General features: G+C 37.8%; 1 protein-coding gene across 2 annotated transcripts in view; it reads left to right on the forward strand.

The window, feature by feature from the left end:
* The window catches only part of STK17B (serine/threonine kinase 17b), a 28,765-nt gene extending 22,339 nt beyond the window's left edge, over positions 1 to 6,426 (forward strand). For both annotated transcript variants that reach the window (XM_072813465.1, XM_072813464.1), the window contains exons 6-8: positions 268 to 316; positions 1,547 to 1,726; positions 3,095 to 6,426. In XM_072813465.1, coding sequence (XP_072669566.1) covers positions 268 to 316; positions 1,547 to 1,726; positions 3,095 to 3,377 — 512 coding nt within the window. In that variant the 3' untranslated portion in view covers positions 3,378 to 6,426. The remainder of the gene's footprint in view (positions 1 to 267; positions 317 to 1,546; positions 1,727 to 3,094) is intronic.
* The last annotated feature ends 12,700 nt before the right edge of the window (positions 6,427 to 19,126 follow it).

Genomic DNA, 19,126 nt, shown 5'->3' on the forward strand with positions numbered 1-19,126 from the left:
ATTTTTGATAGTTTAAGAGGGATATTTAATCTACTTGAAAATTTAAAGTGCTTCTAGGAAGCAGAATTTGCTCATGATGTTATTGTAAATACATATGGTTCTCTTCCCCCGAAAAGAAAAACTTAAATCAGTATAATAACACAAACTAATGTCTAACAGAGCAATAAAACCAACATTTTTAAAAAGATTCTAGTGTTAATTTATTATAAAATAATTTTCATGTTTTTAAATTTGTCAGTATTGAATTTGAATTTTTTTTGCTCTTAGCTCCAGAAATCCTGAACTATGATCCTATTACCACAGCAACAGATATGTGGTAAGATTTTGTTAGTTACCTGAATGCTTTTATTAAAAGTTGATTTGTGTGTGTGTGTGTGTGTGTACATATATATATGTGTGTGTGTATATATATATATATATATATATATATATATATATTCTAGAGTTCTTTGATTCCAGATTTAAATAATAAGGCTTTCTATAAAAGATTTTTTTTTACGTATCACTACTATGCCACAGAAGACATTTACCTGTCCATGGTTTTTAAGTAATACTTTGGCTGTGAGCTAAAAATACAGAACTAAATAGGAAAATCTCTTTCCTGAGGACTAAAAAGCCAAAACAGTCCCAGTACTGTGCTACGTGTTCTGTAGTAAGGTAAAATACTTAATAAGCATGGAGGAAGCAGCAGACAAGCCCCAGATGGAAAATATCTGATCTAGGTCTGGAAGAACCAGGAAGGTATATGCTAGGCAGAAAGACAAGGGTTGGGTTCATGCAAAAGTCTAGTTTTATGAGATGTTATCTCTGGGGTATTGTGAGTTTTTGTGGCAGGCAAAGTGATATTTTGAATATCAGATATCCTAGGGAATAAAACCGGAATTCCTCCTGGAACTTTAGTTGGGACCACAGTGGGGCTGACTCCACAGGCCAAGTGGAAGAGTTTAGACTTACTCCCTGTGTTCTACGTAACAGTGATGGGCTTGCCAAGGAAAAACGGTCCTTGGCTACATAAATGGAAAACATGTACTGTATGTATTGTCTTTTTCAGGCCCCGCCAGACTTTCTCATTAGTATATTTAAGGCTCTGAAAAATTTTACAATGAAAAAAGAACCTCTGCCTGCGCAACTTTGTGCTTTGCCAAATTTGCTGACTCTCTTTGCACAGAACTGCTGTTTATGTCTCACAGATCATAAGTGTGTCATTGACATCATTTAGAAAATGCTGCCCTTCGGGCGGCTCTGTGTACTCCATAACAGGTGTCTGAGTGAAGGGTAGATACAGATATCATGATATATATTTAGTACATTGTATTTATAATTGTGTAACACATGTGCATTCCCCTCATCTTTTTCTGTGAGTCAGACTTTGAGATAACACATTTTTTAGTTTTAATAATATAGGAAATCTGAAAGCAATCTAAGTCTGTAGATTAACTATAAGTTTTGAGGACAGGAGTATGTTGAGTATCACTTTTATTACTTTATGTAAATATTTTCAGATTAACACGTTTTAAGTTCTCCTCTTGTCCCTTGTTTTTTTCAGGAATGTTGGTATAATAGCATATATGTTGTTAACTCATACATCTCCATTTGTGGGAGAAGATAACCAAGAAACATACCTCAATATTTCTCAAGTTAATGTAGATTATTCAGAAGAAACTTTTTCGTCAGTTTCACAGCTGGCCACAGACTTTATCCAGAGGCTTCTAGTAAAAAATCCAGAGTAAGTTATAACATTAATTTGTTTGAGTACCATTACAAAAGTAATAATGTATGTCAGTTAAGAAAAATAGATTGTAAAACAGTATAAAATTATTAGAAATATGCTCTCAAGTTTCAGATAAAACGGGAAGAGAGGTGGTGTAACAGATCATTACATAACAAATCAGTAACTTCAAACATAGAAAAAATAGAAAACATACAACAGGAAATTTTTGAGTAAAGAGAAGATTTGGGTTATTTCTCTCTCAACTTGCTACTAAACCCTGATATTTCCTAAAATAATTAGAAATAGAAAGTTTACAATACACATGACTGGCTGTGATAGACTTTGTTGTGAATAATCTGTAGTCAAGTAATTATGGTTAAGTGGTAAGTGTAAATTACTGATTGTTAGATCTTTAAGGATCAGATGTTCTTTGACCACCTGCAAAAGAAAGGACTAGAACCTGTGGCTTAGGACTCTTATCTCACCCACTGGCAACTTCAGAGCAGGAAAAGTAAAAACTGACCTCCCTTTTCTTTACTCAGATCAGTCCCATTTACTTTAAAATGGCCTGGTCATACTTCATGCAGAAGCAAGCTGTGATACTGTGCCTCGGGCTCAGATCCTGGTTTTGTTACTTGTCAGATCTTTTATCTCTGACAATTACTTAATCTCTTAGAGGACTCAATTTCTTTATCTGTTCATTGAGAAAGAACTCACAGGTTAGTTCATTATTTTCGTGGCTTAATGAAAGTCTGAACAAATTCTAAACTGGCCATTATTTTGGACATGAATGGTTATTTGGTAGTAGTAGTAAAAATACTGTTTGCTTCTGGTTATAAGCAGTTTTCATTTTCTTAAATATATTTTTACTTAGATTCTAAAATTTCTAAAATGAGCACATTAACTTTTTGTAATCAGAAAAAAATGAACTGAAAATGATCATAAAAAATGAAGTTAAAGCTTAAGGAAACATGTTCAGTGGAAATGGTGGTTTGTTAAGGTTGGAGTTCTGACTATAGATAGGTATTTTTCTAACTTTTGACATATTGTGATATTTGACTTATTTTCAGAAGAGAAAACAAAAAGTAAAAACTCAAATATTGGATAAACATTATTTGAGAGCAGGCTTTATTTTCAAGATTTAGCAGTATTTTTAAGAACACAAAACAATAATGTTATAAATTATATATATTTTCTTTCAGAGTTTGTATACCCAAGCGATTTTATAATTTTACTAATTTTTACTTGTGAGGCTAACATTGTATTATCCATATGTGTTATTTTCATAATAAATTTTAAATAAAAGTCTACAGTATATCAAACTGCAGGCATTTCCAACCTGATTTTTAGTTCTCAATTTTCACTTGATCCTTTTTTTCAAAGGAAAAGACCAACAGCAGAAATCTGCCTGTCTCATTCTTGGCTACAGCAGTGGGACTTTGGAAACTTATTTCATCCTGAAGAAACCTCCAGTTCCTCTCAAAGTCAAGATCATTCATTAAGGTCCTCTGAAGACAAAACTTCTAAATCCTCTTGTAATGGAACCTGTAGTGATCGAGAAGACAAAGAGAATATTCCAGAGGACAGCAGCATGGTTTCCAAAAGATTTCGCTTTGATAACTCATTGCCCAATCCCCATGAACTTGTTTCAGATTTGCTGTGTTAGCACTTTGCTCTTTGACTTATTTGGACTGAATTTGGGCTACTCCAATGTGAGATTGTAGTTTGTAGCTTCATTTATGGCATGTTTATATTGTAAATGCACTTTTGCAGAGAAAAGTTTAGGGAAGTGTTTTGATGCTAAATTACTGGTTACCAGCATAATTTCATTTCCTGTTCTGAGATATTAACTCTAAAAGAAGAAATATTTTAAAATATGACAAAAAATAAAATGCATGTGAGTTTACATGGTAATGAAATAATTCAAGTTCAAATGGATTTATCACAATGTTTTACAGATGAGGGAAACAGTGATTTGGGTTTTATTATGGTTGAAATAAACTCAACAAAACGAAGACATTTGAATTTAATAGGTTCTCTAAGGTAAGTCCTACACCATGCCTCTATTGACAAAGTTTTGTTAGGATAATAGTGTCAAGTTTAAGAATATGTACTATTTTATAGATGCTCAAGGAATATTTTATACTTGAAAATATTTCAATCATAAATATTTTGAAACTGCCTAAGATTTCCAGGATGTGGTCTGCTACATGAGACAGGTGTTTTAACCAGAGCCAAGAGGAAATTAGAAACCTGATTAGGAATATCCTATACAAGTTGGAGCAGAAAAAAAAAAAAAAAAAAAAAAGCAGCATGGCATCATTTTTTAACTCAACTGTCTTTTGCCCTCTCGCAACATACTTCAGATTTAATAAGGTCTGAAAGATGGAAAATTAGATGGTGTAGTGGATTTTCATCTAGAATTTCAGGAGTAGAAGATACTTACACAAAACCATGTGCTCCATTTTGGGTGACAAAACATATTTATTAATTAAATGTGGGGGAAAAAATGCTGCCTGAATTTGGCAACTTACAGAATTGTAGATGTTTTCTAAGTCTTAGGATATAAGCCAATCATTCGGAGTTCTAAAAGTACGCATAAAAATATATCACAGCCCAGTAAGACTATTAACTCAGGGCCAGAGTCCGTGACAGCGAGGTGGACATGATCATAAAACCTGGTGACATCATGCTCTACTCACATGTAAGATTCCAGTGAGTGATGAGGCTCAGCAGAAGGTGATCTGCAGCGTGACCTTTAATGGTCTTTTGCTGAGACCAATGCAAGTAAGAGTCTAAGGTCAGCAGAGTGGCTGGTGACTGTTGTGCTAATAGAGGAGAAATGTATTCCTTTTTTGGTTATCTTTGATGACTTGGCACCTGGTTACTATTAAAGATTCAGTTATATTACCATGCTGGGTTAATTGTAACCTCATGACCATGTTACTATATTAAAAGAAATTATATTTTGACAAAAAAATTCTTGAGTTCCCCCCTTGAATTGTATATTACTCTAATTTGGTAAGATTACAAAAAACTTAAAACTATTAATAGCCATCAGTTCACTTTATTTGGCTAACTGGTGAATTCTTTTTAAATCTTTAGCATTTCTTAAAGGAAATGTGATTTCTATTTGTGTGTGCATATGTGTATATGTATAGGTATATGTATTTATGTATAGATAGATAAAATATAGTCTTTAGACAACTTCTCTTAGAGATTCTTTGCTCTACTATATTGTGTTCAACTCAGGTGCCAAAGGAGCTCTCTTCTGATGGACATGTAAATATACATTTAAGTTCTTTAAGAAGTAGTTTGTTGGTTCAATAAACTAGCCATTACAGAAGCTAAATTGGGCTCTTGTATATCTAAAACTGAGAAGTTTTTTTCTAACATGTTGATCATCCATTTATTTGCCTTCCATACTAAGCTAATGCAGGTAAAGCTTGGTAAGCCATTGGTGAAGAGGATTTTTTACAAAAGATCATATTTTTAAATTTCTAGAGGAATTTATGCCATAGTAAAAATTAAGAATAAAAAAAGTTTGAATTTTAAATTATAAGCTAATTCTTAAAAAGTATTTTATACCAGCTTTCTTTTAATCTGAGGAATCTTAAAATAGTTCATATGCTGCCCTTTAGTAATAGAATACACAAAGTTGTAAATTTCATATCTTTTTTCCTATTTTTATTGTAAAAAATAAAAAATAGTTGCACAAACAGTATAAAAATGCAATTTCTTCGTAAAAGTGAATTTAAATATTTTCACTGTTTGAAGTATGAAAATAAATGAAACCAGTATTTAGAGAGAATCTAACAAATGATTCCATTTTTTTTCTCCAAAGATTGAAAACAAGTATCTATCAGAAGTGGATGAAGTATCTTGTTAAAAGTAGGAATCTTAGTCCCTGTCAGGTGAACAGATGTCAGTAACACTTAAACACATCTGAAAATTAATGTTAAATTGTGATGAGTTTATAAAGTTTAATAACTTTGCTTTTTGGATAGATAGGGTTAAAAAAATAAAGTATAGAAGACAGTTACAATTGTTATTTTAATTTTTTTCTCCACGGTCAAGTTAACTCAGTGGTAAAGTTATAGTGGCACTTTAAGGACATAAGCAGTATGTGTTCTGCAGCCGGTAAGGAGATAAGGCACCTGTGCCAGAGTATATATCAGTACATTTCTTCCTTTAAAGAAAGTCTTGTTATAAAAAAAAAAAGCTGATTAATGATATAATTGATTTTCATTCTGGCACAAGTTCTTTCTTTCGTTTGGGATGGGTTGCTAATAGCTCATGGACCATACTTTGAATAGCCTTGCTCTAAGCAATGTTTATAAATTGCTAGTTTATAACTGTTTACATTTCTTCTGTTTATTTTTGAATTTTCATCTTTATATCTGTCTTGCAAACTTGTCTTTATTCATTGTTGTGTTAACAATTGTACTTAAATTTCAAATTGTTTTAAGATTAAGTTACCTGACTTCAATTTGGAGAAATATTATCAATTTATAATTTTATAAGAGTTTAAAGAATTTTAAATTCTAATTGTTAAATTCACACAAATTACAAGTGCCCTCAACCTTCATGAAATAATCATGTTGCTTACGCATATTGACTGACATTATGATGAATATTTCGGTAAAAAAAAAACAAAAAACCTTATATCAACTTAATGGTCCTTTTGGTTAAAAATTAAAAAGCACTTTTTTACATCTGTGATTGTCTTTTGCTTTAAGGTATTTCTAAGTTTGTTTTTCTTAAGAGCAAACCTCCTAGCCTTGACACATGTCATCTTTAAACTCCCTGTTCAGTACATACCTGTTTATTAGATCCTGTCTGTTAAAAAGCCACATAAATTTGAACACAAGTCTATTCTCTGGTAATGCTAGATACTTTCAGAAAATATCAGTGAATGTCAATGTACCACGTGTTGCATAAGGATGAATAAGGGATTTTTATTTACCCAGAAATGGGTGAACTCTGTTTTTTTTTTTTTAATTTTTGTTTTCAGTTTAAATGAATTTTAACAAACGAGGAATAAGGGATTCTTTAAGCAATCTATAAGCTGATTATGGACTAATCAATCCATGTTACTTAATGTAGTTACATTCTATTAAGTTCCCACAAACAGTGAATGCTAAAATATTGCTAGAGGAAATACAGGGTTAGGTTCCTACAAGCTTGTGTTGATAACATTTTTGCCAACTAATCAATGCATAACCTTGTTTTATGCAGTTTCTATTTAAAGGGAATCTTATTTAATATATATTGTTGATTTATTAACATTGACCTCACACTAACAGCACCATGACTCCTGCCCGAATGAAGCTTATCTAAAAGATAAACACATTTTCTCCATAAGGCACATTACAGCGCTATTCATAGAACATAACTACAGAGGACTTCAAAATTATGATTTGGGGGCATTTGACACACACTAAAATCACCATCAAAAAGCACAAAAATGCAGAAAACATGATACTAAATAGACTACAAAATGGACATTTATCTTAGAGTATGAGAGCTAAAATAAGATGGAGCGTCACTTTGGTCAACCTAAGATGGGAACGCGTGTCAGGCATCTCAAATTTGTCACCACTGTGATCATGTCTGCAAATGATTATGAAAGCACTATGCATGTTAATTTTGGGGTTACAAATAATTTTAGCCAGTATGTAAGTTCACAAATACGGAATTAATAAAGAGGGTCAACTCTACATGCTAAAATCATGTCAAAAGTATGAAGTGTGATGATAGTGTGCAGAACTTCATTGAATCTGTAGGAAGAAGAAATTGCTGTGTGTTGGAACTTTTTGATTGTGAACACTTTCTTTTCAGGTTCCATATTTTCTTTTTCTAACAATGGCATTTCCAAATTTTTCTCTTTAGACCCAATTTTCCTCCCAGACACTGAAGTCATACATGTTACCCTTGCTTAGACGTAAGAATACTCAAATGTAAAACAGCTCTAAGTAAAATCAAGATCACATTCTCCCTCTCTGTATCACTTCCTCACCCAAACTTTCTGGCTTCATGTTTTTTCCCTTAGTTAACACAGCACTGTTTACCCACACAGCACAACTGGATATTTCCAGTTAAATTCTAAAAATTTCTAAAAATTTTGTTTCCTTACTGCACCTCTTCCAGTAGTCATTAATTTCCTTAAACATTTTTAAAAATGTATATATTTAAGCAATCTCGACACCCAACATGGGGCTCAAACTCATGATTCTGAGATCAAGAGTCACATACTCTTCCAACTGAGACATCCAAGCACCCCCAATAGAAATTTCTATCCATATCTTCTTATATGTCTTATAGTTATTTTCTCTTGATTCTTACTGGTATACATTCTTTCATCTAGATTGTTTAGATCATCTAGAAAGAGTTCTGCAAATCTTTTCTTTAAAGGGCCAATTATTGGGATCCCTGGGTGGTGCAACGGTTTGGCGCCTGCCTTTGGCCCAGGGCGCGATCCTGGAGACCCGGGATCGAATCCCACGTCGGGCTTCCGGTGCATGGAGCCTGCTTCTCCCTCTGCCTATGTCTCTGCCTCTCTCTCTCTCTCACTGTGTGCCTATCATAAATAAAAAAAAAAAAAATAAATAAAAAAAAAATAAATAAAGGGCCAATTATTAAAAACTATAGGCTTTGCAGGCCAGGCCAGTGTTTTTGTCTCAACTACTCAATTTTGGTTTTAAAGCATGAAAACAGTCAATATGCAAACAAATGAATGTGCGAATAAAACTGTACATATAAAAACAAAAGTTACATTTAGTTTTTTGATCCCAATCTAGATTAACACATTAATTCTCTTAGCACTAGCATGATTCAAATGGGAGGAGAGCCAGAAAGACACAGGGAAGTGAGCTTCATCTGCACTCACTTTGTCTAGCAAGCAGAGACATCCAAGAGAAAGAGGACTTAGTAGCCGTTGGATATAATGATTTTACTAGAATGGGGAGTTTGCAACTAGTTGAGAAAATAGAAAGTAGAGGCCACAAGTATGTATCGATCTTCCAAGAAATCAAGGGGGAAAGGAGAACTATAGTTTGAAGAGTGTTTTTTAAAAAAATGTTTTAAAATGGAGAAGACTTGAAAATGTTAATAGGCAAAGGAGAAAAGTCCACATGGAGGCAACACTTGAAAAGAGTAAGAGTGCAGGTTGATTGAGGATAGAAAATGCCAGAGAAAGTGACGCGCTCACGAGCACAAATGCAGGAGTCAACTATAGGCTAGAACTCTGCCTATATCTTCTCCTTTTATATCAGGAGACTGTGCTTCTTTGCATCAGGGACATATATAGTAGCAGTGAAAAGGAAAAAAAAAAACCTGTTTCATTGGGGCTTTTATTTATAAATTCTTAAATCTGTTGAGAAAAATAGAGTTTGAAAAGAGTGGGAAAATCTCCGAAGGCAACAAGAAGAAAGATCTATAGGTCTTGGAGCGGTATGAAACTTGCCCAGGTCCCTGTGCACACCGAGTATTGTGGGACCTTGTAGAGAATGGTCCAACAGCAGCAGTGTGGCCCCTAGGGCTAAGGTAGAACCAAAAAGGCTAGTGGGGTAGGCATTGTTCTGGAATGAACACGGCAGGGAGGGAAAAGATAGTATTGAGCCTGAAGGAGGTTCTCACGTGGGTCTCAGTACATTGTTTCACTTTGGACAACATCCTCATGAACAGAATGCTCTTATTAGAAGAACGACTGTGGGTGTCATAGAATTGTTCTAACAGTATTGGCCGGTGGAAGCTGAAGGTATGCAACCCAATGCAAGTCTCTAAAAGCAGTTCGACCGTTATTGAAGAAACCGTAGGTAGGCTAACCCACCAGCCGCAGCCCACTTCTTTCTCTGTGCTCTACTTGCACTATCCAGCTCACCTGGAGCAAGGGATGAAATGGTGGCTTTTGATTTCTGGATGAAAACAAGAAATGTTGACAGCCCCAACCTCTCCACAATCTTGGAGAAGAGCTGTTTCCACCATTTTGTAATTATGAATGAAGGGACGGGGTAATCCTGGAGGTCCCGGCCCTGGCATTATTGTCCTACTGAACAGAACTGGTGGAACAGCAGCAGTCCCTTCCTTCTTAACTTTTCAGCTTGTGATTTTTATAAATGTTCTATTTGGTTAAGCCACTCTCTTTTGGATTTTCTGTTATTTGCAGCTGAAAGCATGTTAATTGACACACATGTTAATAGTTTCCAAATTCACATCCCTCATAATGTTATTAGATGTGTGACAAGGAAAGAAAGCACGTATACCTAGCTGGGTTTTAGAAACACCATGTTCAACAGTGTTAGATGAGCATTTTTACTGCAGGATTCCTTGGAGGCCTTAGTTTACACTGGGAATCTCCAAGTGAGGAACCTAGCATGTAGTGTGTGCTATAATGGCTTTGTTCATGCTAACATCTCTCTGGATGTGTCCCTGGACACTTGGAAAGTGCCATACTAGATGTTAAATCAGTGTAATATCCCTAAAGAGCTGGCTTATCCAGGAATAGAATTCAAATTACTCTGTAAGAACCAGCTCTTGTATTGGAGAAGAGACTGAGAAGGACAGACTCCTATTTTTTTATTTAAGTTAGACCATTTTCAGTACCCCTCTTTGTAGTACTGTGAGCTTGACACTTCTATTAGCAATCCCCTTTAGGTTCTGATACAGCCCACTTTGTTTCTCTTGAGCTCTCAATAATTTGATGATATTTCCTTGATAGAAGGTCAATGGTGGGGCTTTTTGCTGGGTTCGCGGCTTGGCCGTGCCCTGGCTTCCAGCACGAGCAGACGGCAGTCTCACTGCTTTTTCTTCTCTGTCAATTCATTTGTGTATTTTCCACATCTGAAACCAAAGGCCTTGTACTAGATTTCTCCCCAGAAATAGAACCAATAGGATACCCATGGATATATAGACATATTTTAAGAGGAGATTTATTATGGGAAATGACTCACATGATTATGGAGGTGGAGAAGTTCACTGTTTGTAAGCTGGAGAACCAGAAAAGCTGGTGGTGTCAATCCTAGCCCAATTTTGAAGGCCAGAAAATCAGAAGGGTCAATGCTGAGGGCAGGAGAAGATGGATGTCCCAGCTCAAGAAAAGAAAAAATGTTCCCTTCCCTTTCCCTTTTTGTCTCTTCAGGTCCTCAACTAATTGGATGATGCCCACCTGCATTGGTAAGGGTGGTCTTTACTCAATCTATCAATTCAAATGACACACCCAGAAATACTGTTTTACCAACTATCTGGGCTTCCCTTAGCCCTATCAAGTTGATACATGAAATTCAGCATCATAGGCCTTTCCATATCTTCTGGCTCTTTCCTTATTTATCAAAGCTTTCCTATAGGAATAGAGAAGTTCTAACATTTTCCCTTATACATAGTTTCATCATCACACACACACTTTCTATCATCTTCTTATATGGAAAATTAAAAATTTTAGTTATAGGAAACAAATAGATCTAGTTTAATGAAATTAGGTCCTTTTCTGTAAGACATATTACTATGGAAACTGTTAAAGAATCTCTAACAGGCAGGGTGGGTGCAAGTGTGGTCAGAATCGAATAATCTCTCACGTTTAGGTCCTATGCCAACCCTATACTGTGGTCAACTTTCAGAATAAGCAAAAAAAGGCATTATTTTATAATTAGGAGGAGGGATTTCACCCTCTGTGGCTCACCACTGGAATTTAAATTTAGTGATTTGTAATACCCCTTTGAAAGGCCAAAAGAAAGATACATGCTAATTATACCAATATTGCTAGCCAGATCATAAAAAAAGCAACTGGGTCACCAATTACAGACACAATTGCAAATGTGCAGTCACTCTAGTTCTACTGAATAGTCAACATGTGAGTACAAAATGTATGTGGAAAAAATCATAAGGTATAATGATTGAACCAATAAAACGTAACACAGTCTCCATGTCATATGAGGCATATCAGAGCCTTACCTTGCCTAGAACTCAGTTGTCAGGAATAAATCTATGAGGCTTCGTGATCTTTCCTGGGTATAACTGAATTAACTGCTTAGATGTCATATGAAGTCAAATTTTATAGATGAAACATTGTGATTTATTTGTTTCTTCCTTTGAAAGCAGTTGTTAGCCCAATTTATTAAGAACGTGATTGGTTTTTTAATTGGGATTTGCACAAAAAGGCTTCTGAAATAAATGAATATTTAAGTAATCACAGACTAAAGACCATTGAAAACAAGTTATAAAGGGAGAAAAGGAGCTGAGCCATTTATTTAAAGCCTTTTTGGCTATTTTAACCTATGTGAACATCAATTACTTCTTTCTTTTACAAAACAGCAGTAATCAGCTGTTTGCTTCTTTGATTAGTTCTGGTCTGAATTCATTTAATACTAATGATTAAGCATGGGATACTGCAAATAAACCTGTCTCTTTTCTTCCCAGAAATAGAATAATTACAATGGTCAATGCCTGGGGCCTTTTATATTACTAAATTTGTAAGAGATTTAATTACTTTGGCTTTGCTCCAGCGTCCCAAATAACACACACAAATAGTCCCTCAACATTGTATCTAATTATCAATTTTGGAAGGTCTTTACAGTATGTGTTTATAAAATGGGTGTTTGTGGGTCTATATAAAAAAAACCCACCACCAGCCAGTGTGTCTGCATTCAGAAATATAAAGGGTATAAACTAAATGAGGAGGAATAAAGTTTGCTAAGGGCCCACTATGAATCAGGGATTATACTTGGTTCCATTATTCATGCTGCTTCATTTACTCTTCACGACAACCCTGAATATCATCATATTATAAGTGAAGAAACTGAATCACAGAGAGGGTAAGCAGTTCTTCAAAGTTACCTAATGACCACACTTGGGGATTTAAGCTAAAGTCCACCTGGCTTCAAATGCCACCTGTGTCCTGTCTATCACACCGGATTTAAATTAAATTTAATGGCTTAAATGAAAAAAACTAGGAGAAGGTGATTGGAATCTGTATCATTTAAAAATCTGTATCATTTGATCCATATTTGGATCAAAATTTTAATTTACAGGGACGCCTGGGTGGCTCGGCAGTTGAGCGTCTATCTGCCTTGGGCTCAGGGTCTGACCCCGGCGTCCTGGGATCAAGTCCCACTTCGGGCTCCCTGCATGGAGCCTGCTTCTCCCTCTGCCTGTGTCTCTGCCTCTCTGTGTGTGTGTCTCCTGAATTAAGAAATAAAATCTTTAAAAAAATTTAATTTACGTATGTTTGAAAATTTTAAATGTATCCTCAAGTCAACATGAGGGTGGAATAATCTGAATCACACTATTTGAAGCATTACGGGTTGTAGTATTTGCTAAATAGAAAAGAGCAACAAGAATAATTCACTGGTGTTTTCAAGTTAGGCCTTTGTAGTCTACAAACAGGTTGCGCAGGTGGCCTGCGTCGACACATAATTTGATGCATGTGGAGCGGATTCTGGTATAAAATGAATCTTCCATACCTCTTGATCTCTACTGTCTGAGAAACCTCTTGCAAAGATAGCCTTTGTGTGAAGACCTTCCCCAGGCAGAAGCCTTCCCCTGGCTCTGAGGCTCAAGGAACTGGAAGCTCTCCAGCCAGGTGAGGAAGAGACTGCCGAGGTGGGCAGCGACAATGTTAACCAGTTTCTCTTACTTCATGCTCACAGGGAGCCATTGAAGAGTTTTTCAGTGAGAATTGCACGTAACCCTATTTTGTGTCTTGGAAGGTTTGCTGTCTGGACATCGTGTGGAGGATGTTTCGAGAGGGGGTCAATCTGAAGGCAGAGATCCACTTAGCAGGATTATTTCAGTCATCCTGGCAGAAGGTGGCGATGGCTTAGGAAGCCAAGGGAGATGGACAGAGGGTTGAGACAATGAGACTTGAGAATTAGGACTGGTGGAGTTCCCTGATTACTGGGACGTGTAGGATGAGGGGATGTATGAGGGCTGGTCCTCGAGCTTTTCTTTTGAGCACCCATTTCAGTGGTTGTCTTTTTAGTGAAACAGGGGAGCACTGCGGGAAGAAGCAGGTCCGAGGGGAGGATGAGCTCAGTTGTGGATGTGTTGCTGATGCCTTGCGGTCACCTAGGTCAGGAATCGTAAGGCGTGGTCAGCGATGGGGATATAAACTGAGGTATTGTCATTGCGTTGCTGTTTGAATGCAGTGACCAGCTTGGAGGAGGCCGGTGAAGTTGAGCCGGGCCCCACAGAGCCTTCCACGATTCAGTCTCCGTATTACAGTCATAGTCACCTGCTTTGAAGCCATGTCTTTAGTAAGACGGGGTTTGGGAGAGGGAGGGGGGTAAGACCGGATGGAGAGAAGTGATTGGAGAAAGCATGGGAGGAATCCAAATGTCTTCTTAATGAAATCTCCATCATTCCTATCAACAGTGAAGAACAATTACTTAAAAGGTGTGGACTTATGGGTTCTTGGGTAGCGCTACAGGAGTAGTGGTAGGTACAATCTGTCTCTACTCCTGGATGTACCCCATTTCCTTCTCTTACTGATGGCCCCTTCCCAACTCCTTGAGGGCTGTGGACTCAGATTCTCCCCTTCTTATGAAAGTCTCTTCCCAGAAAGGATCTGAAATACATTCACGCAAAAGTGAAAATGACTAATAGAAGCTTTGGAAATGATCTTTAGTGGCAGATTGCATTTTCTGAAAATAAGCGCAGCAATACTTATGATCCCTCACGTTCTCCTATAACCCTGCCTCTCCCGTGTTCCATCTCTACTTGTGCAATTGCACAGATAGGTGTCATTTGTGAGCTGTCAAAAATGCTTATGGGGGCACCCGGGTGGCTCAGTCAGTTGAGCACCTGACTCTTGATCTCAGCTCAGGTCTTGATCTCAGAGTTGTGAGTTCAAGCCCCCTGTTGGGCTCCATGCTGAGTGTGGAGCTTAGTTAAAAAAAAGAAAAAGAAAGAAAGGAAAGAAAGGAAAGAAAGAAAGAAAGAAAAGAAAGAAAATGCTTGTGAAAAAATAAACAAATGCCAACTAAATCAAACTGGCCAGACTACATTTATTCTTAGAAAAATTAGCAATGGGAATAATCTTTTCACATGTAAGATTTATATGGAGTTTTTTCAAAATGTTTGCGGTGTCTGAGATTCAAATGTAAATCAATCTTGTTCCAGTCCTTGGATAAAGAAAGCCCACATTTGCTTTGAACTGACAGTAAAGGCCTGTAAGTTTGATTAATTTCTCTAAAAAATAATTTGTTTAGCTTCTCTCAGGAAGCCTAAACTCTTTCTTAAAAAGGCAAGCATTTATGAATTAACCATCGAAAACCTGACTAGAAAGTTTAGTAATTATCTCCTGTGGCTAGAAGATCACCTCAATACATATAGAGAAACTTGATACCAGAGGGTGCTTTGCAACCAGGAAAATTATATTTCCAAGAATATAGTGGTTCTGTTATCGGGACTTTTTAAACGATGAGAATTGAGCCAGTGTCTGAATATTTCCCATAATGTGCCAAGATTTCTCTTTTTAAATAACAACTCTATATGATTCACTATCTAAGGTGTACAATTAATGGTCTTTAATCTATTTACAGAATTGTGCAACCATTACCACTAATTCCAGAACATCTCCCATCTCCCCATAGGGAACCGCTGTGCCCCTTAGCAGTTACTCCCGACTTCCTCCCAACCTTCTGAGCACTGGGCAACCACCAGACTGCTTGCTGTCTCTCTGGCTTCGCCCATTCTACGCATTTCTTATAAGGGAGTCAGAAAATAAGCAATCTCTGGTGACTGGCTTCTTTCACTTAGCATAGTGTTTTCAGGGTTCCTCCAGGCGAATCAGTTCGGAGTCCTTCTCGTTGCTGAGTCCCATTCTACTGTGTGGCCACATCACCTGCTGTTTACCCATTTGCTGGTTGGTGGACATTTGGGGTTGTTTCCACATTTTGACTACTAGGCCGCTACGTACAAGTTTTGGGGGTAGGTATATGCTTCCATTTCTCTTGGGGACATACCTGGGAAGGGAATTCCTGGGTCACAGGATAACTGTATGTTTAACCACTGAGAAACTGCCACACTGTTTTCCAAAGGGGCTACACTCTTCACATTCCCACCAGCAGATACGTGAGTTCTGATTTCTTTACATCCTCACCTCCACTTGTTATTGTCCTTTTGCTTATTGTGCTCTTAGTGGGTATAAAGGAATATCTCTTTGTGGTTTTGCTTTGCACTTCCCTGATTACTAATGACGGTGGGCATCTTTCCACATGTGTATTGGCTATTGGTAAATCTTCTCTGGAGAAATGCCTATTCAAACCTTTTGCCCATTTTCAAGTTAGGTTATCTTTTATTATGGATTTTTAGACATTCTCTATATAGTCTAGATACAAAAAAGTCGTCTTCATTTTTGAGAGACTACTTCAAAGAAAATAATATTAAATAAATAAAAATATCTGGCATGCAAAATTGAGCTATACATATATACATATAAATAAATGCAAGATACCATTTTTTCTATGTTTTTTTTAAGATTTTATTTATTTATTCATGAGAGACACAGAAAGAGAAAGGCAGAGACACAGGCAGAGGGAGAAGCATGCAGGGAGCCTGATGTGGGACTTGATCCCGGGTCTCCAGGATCACGCCCTGGGCTGAAGGCGGCGCTGGAACCCCTGAGCCACCCAGGCGTCCCCATTCCATATTTCAGCAAGAAAATATCCTCATTACTTGTACTAAGAAAACACTCAAAAAGTGTACACAGGTTCAAAATAATATGCAAAGTGTACAATAGCAGGACACAGTTGAGCGACTTACGGCATGTTTGTGTGATGAAACATAACGCTGCCTTTAAAATGACAATTATGAAGTGTTCTCCATGACCTTGGAAAACCTCCACGAAACATCAAGCAAACACACACACCACAAACAAAGTATAATCTTAACTATGTCTTTTCACAAATATAGAAAACAGACAAGAAAAAAAAAATACTCGGGTATGTTAGTCGTGGCAGCACGTGGGCGGTGGATGACAGGTGACATTTTCCTTATGCCTTGCAGTTATCTTCAATACGCATGCATTTCTTTTTGAATCAAGCATTTGATGGGGAAGGAGGCAAAACTGAGCACTAACACGTAAGAATGTAAAACCAGAATAAATACTGTCTTTGATGATTCTGGAAGTAGGTGGTTTTTCATGGCAGATCATTATATCTTTTTGAGTAACGCCAGCAAGTTAGAGTCCTCTTACCTGCGAAATCCCACGACCATTTATGTTGGACTTGACTTCCCCACGTGTTTAAGAAACTTCTTGGAAGTAGCTTGGCCAACCATTGGCCAGAAACAATACTTGGTGGTTGTTCAGAAACCATACTTGGTGGTTCAAAAGCATCCCTCTCCTTGGGAAGATCTGTGAAATCCTGATCAAGGACAATTGTTCTTGCTCATTGTTCTATTTTTCGTGTATTATTGAGAGAGGGGCCCCTAAAGCCTTGAAGGGCAGACCGTGTGGCCCGGGAGGCCTGGGGGTGCCGGCAGGGCCGTGGATCCTGCAATGCTGTCCCCGCGACACCAGCCCCTAATTGCTCGGAGCTCACGGGCTGAGGAGGGCCTGCCCTTCGCCGTGTGCCCTCGAGATCTCGGGCAGCTTTGTTCTGCTCCAGGCCCCGAGCTGTCGCCATCTGTGACCGTCCACATGCGAATGTGCTCCACGCAGGGCTGCTTTAGAGAAACAGAATGTTCTGGTGGGTTTGGACCCAAGATGCAGTGAGGCTGGCGCAGAGCTGTGGACACAGGGCCAGAACTGCTGTTCTGTAAATGTGATAGCAATTTGGCTAAAAATAAGGACTTTCTTAGCAATTTCTGGAGGTCCGGATAGAGAAGAAACTGGAGTTGTCCCCCGCTCTTCCAGCGCCCTTTCATTTCCTGCTGTGTGCTGAGGTTTCAAAGCCTCCACATGAATTAAAGTTCCAAGGAGATTTGCCATAGTGGTTTCTTGGGAATGTCCATAAATATTTTTTTGCTTTGGTTTTTGTTCTCAGCAGAAAGTGTTGCTTGTGATTATCCCTTTTCTAAATTACATCTCTTTTTAAGATCTGAAAAAATAAGCTTTGTGTTTTTCAGGAAGCAAACAAATTTTTTTTTTTTTTTTTTGGCCCTGCTCTAGACAGAGGGGTTTTGCGTTAGGAGCAAGGAGCTCAGGTTTTCAATCACTGATTGTACATGAAGGCGACAGTGAACTCACCAATGTCTTCCTGGTTGAAGTAAACTTTTCTCACATTTTTCCTGTAAGTCATCATTGTTTTACCAGGTTAATTATTTTACCACATAAAGTGGTCATTGTTCCCTGGGCTCAGGGCTCCGAATCAATCAGGCCCTTCCTTGTGTGAGGACTCACATCTCCGGGCTTCGGCAACATTAACCAGTTTGCTCGGAGACTTTCGTCCGTCCAGGGACTTAGCAGTTTGGTAACATTTAAGCAACCTTAAAGAAGAAAAAATGAATCATGCAATTCAAAGAGGATCCCCTGAAGTATGTATAACCCCTGCTGGGCTCTAGGTCACAAGGTAGGGCATAGATTGCTCCCTAAGGCTTTGCAATATTAACTATGGGGGACAGAGAGAGCCTCTTTTCTTCTGCTTTTTCTTTCTTTTCTTTTCTTTTTTTTCCTTTTCTTCTTTTCTTTTCTTAACAAAAGGGTTCCATTAAGGCAAACACACACATACACACCCTCACACACATTAGGTAGGAGTGCAAGGGCATTTCCAAGTTCAGTCTCTTTCTGTGGCTTGCACTTTCTATGCCCCAGGCGAGGTTGAGGACCATTGGTAGTTGCTGACCAACCAATCATCTTCTTGCACAGCCCTCCTCAGATTTGGCCCCACAGGACCGAGTGGGAAGCTTTCGACGTGCCAACCGCGTGATACACCTGCCAACGGGGATGACACCTAAAGTTACTGAGTGCTTATTTGTCGCGAAGACTTTCAAATTCTATCTGTGTCATTCCTGTTCTCATTTAAGTCTCATAACCTCTGGAAGGGGTCACTATTCTGTTGCCCTTGTCTTGCTGGGGTTACGAGAGTCGGCCAAGGTCAAGATCACACAGCCAATGCAGGGCAGACGCAGGAACTGAGTGCAGGCCACCCCGTACCAGCGAATGTTGGCTTTCTACCCCTATTATTTCGGACTCAACTACAAAAGTACCTACAGCTGTCAGCTCTTCCTATTATTTCCACGTGCTTTCCATGGACAGGAGTGCAAGTCTGCAAATCCCGGCTGTGCCCTGAAATAGTCCACAACCACCTCATCTATTAGACGAAATGTCTGGCAGGAGCACTAGATTCCTATGTGTTTACAGTGTCTTCCACCAGTCTTACACTCCCTATTTATTTGGAATGCAGTTGATAAAAATTAGGAAAATACACATTCTAGTAAAGTGACATTCATGGGAATTAGAAGGTGAATGCCCAACTCTGT

This window comes from Canis lupus, chromosome 36 (assembly GCF_048164855.1).
Source record: "Canis lupus baileyi chromosome 36, mCanLup2.hap1, whole genome shotgun sequence".
NCBI classification, from domain to species: Eukaryota; Metazoa; Chordata; class Mammalia; order Carnivora; family Canidae; genus Canis; species Canis lupus.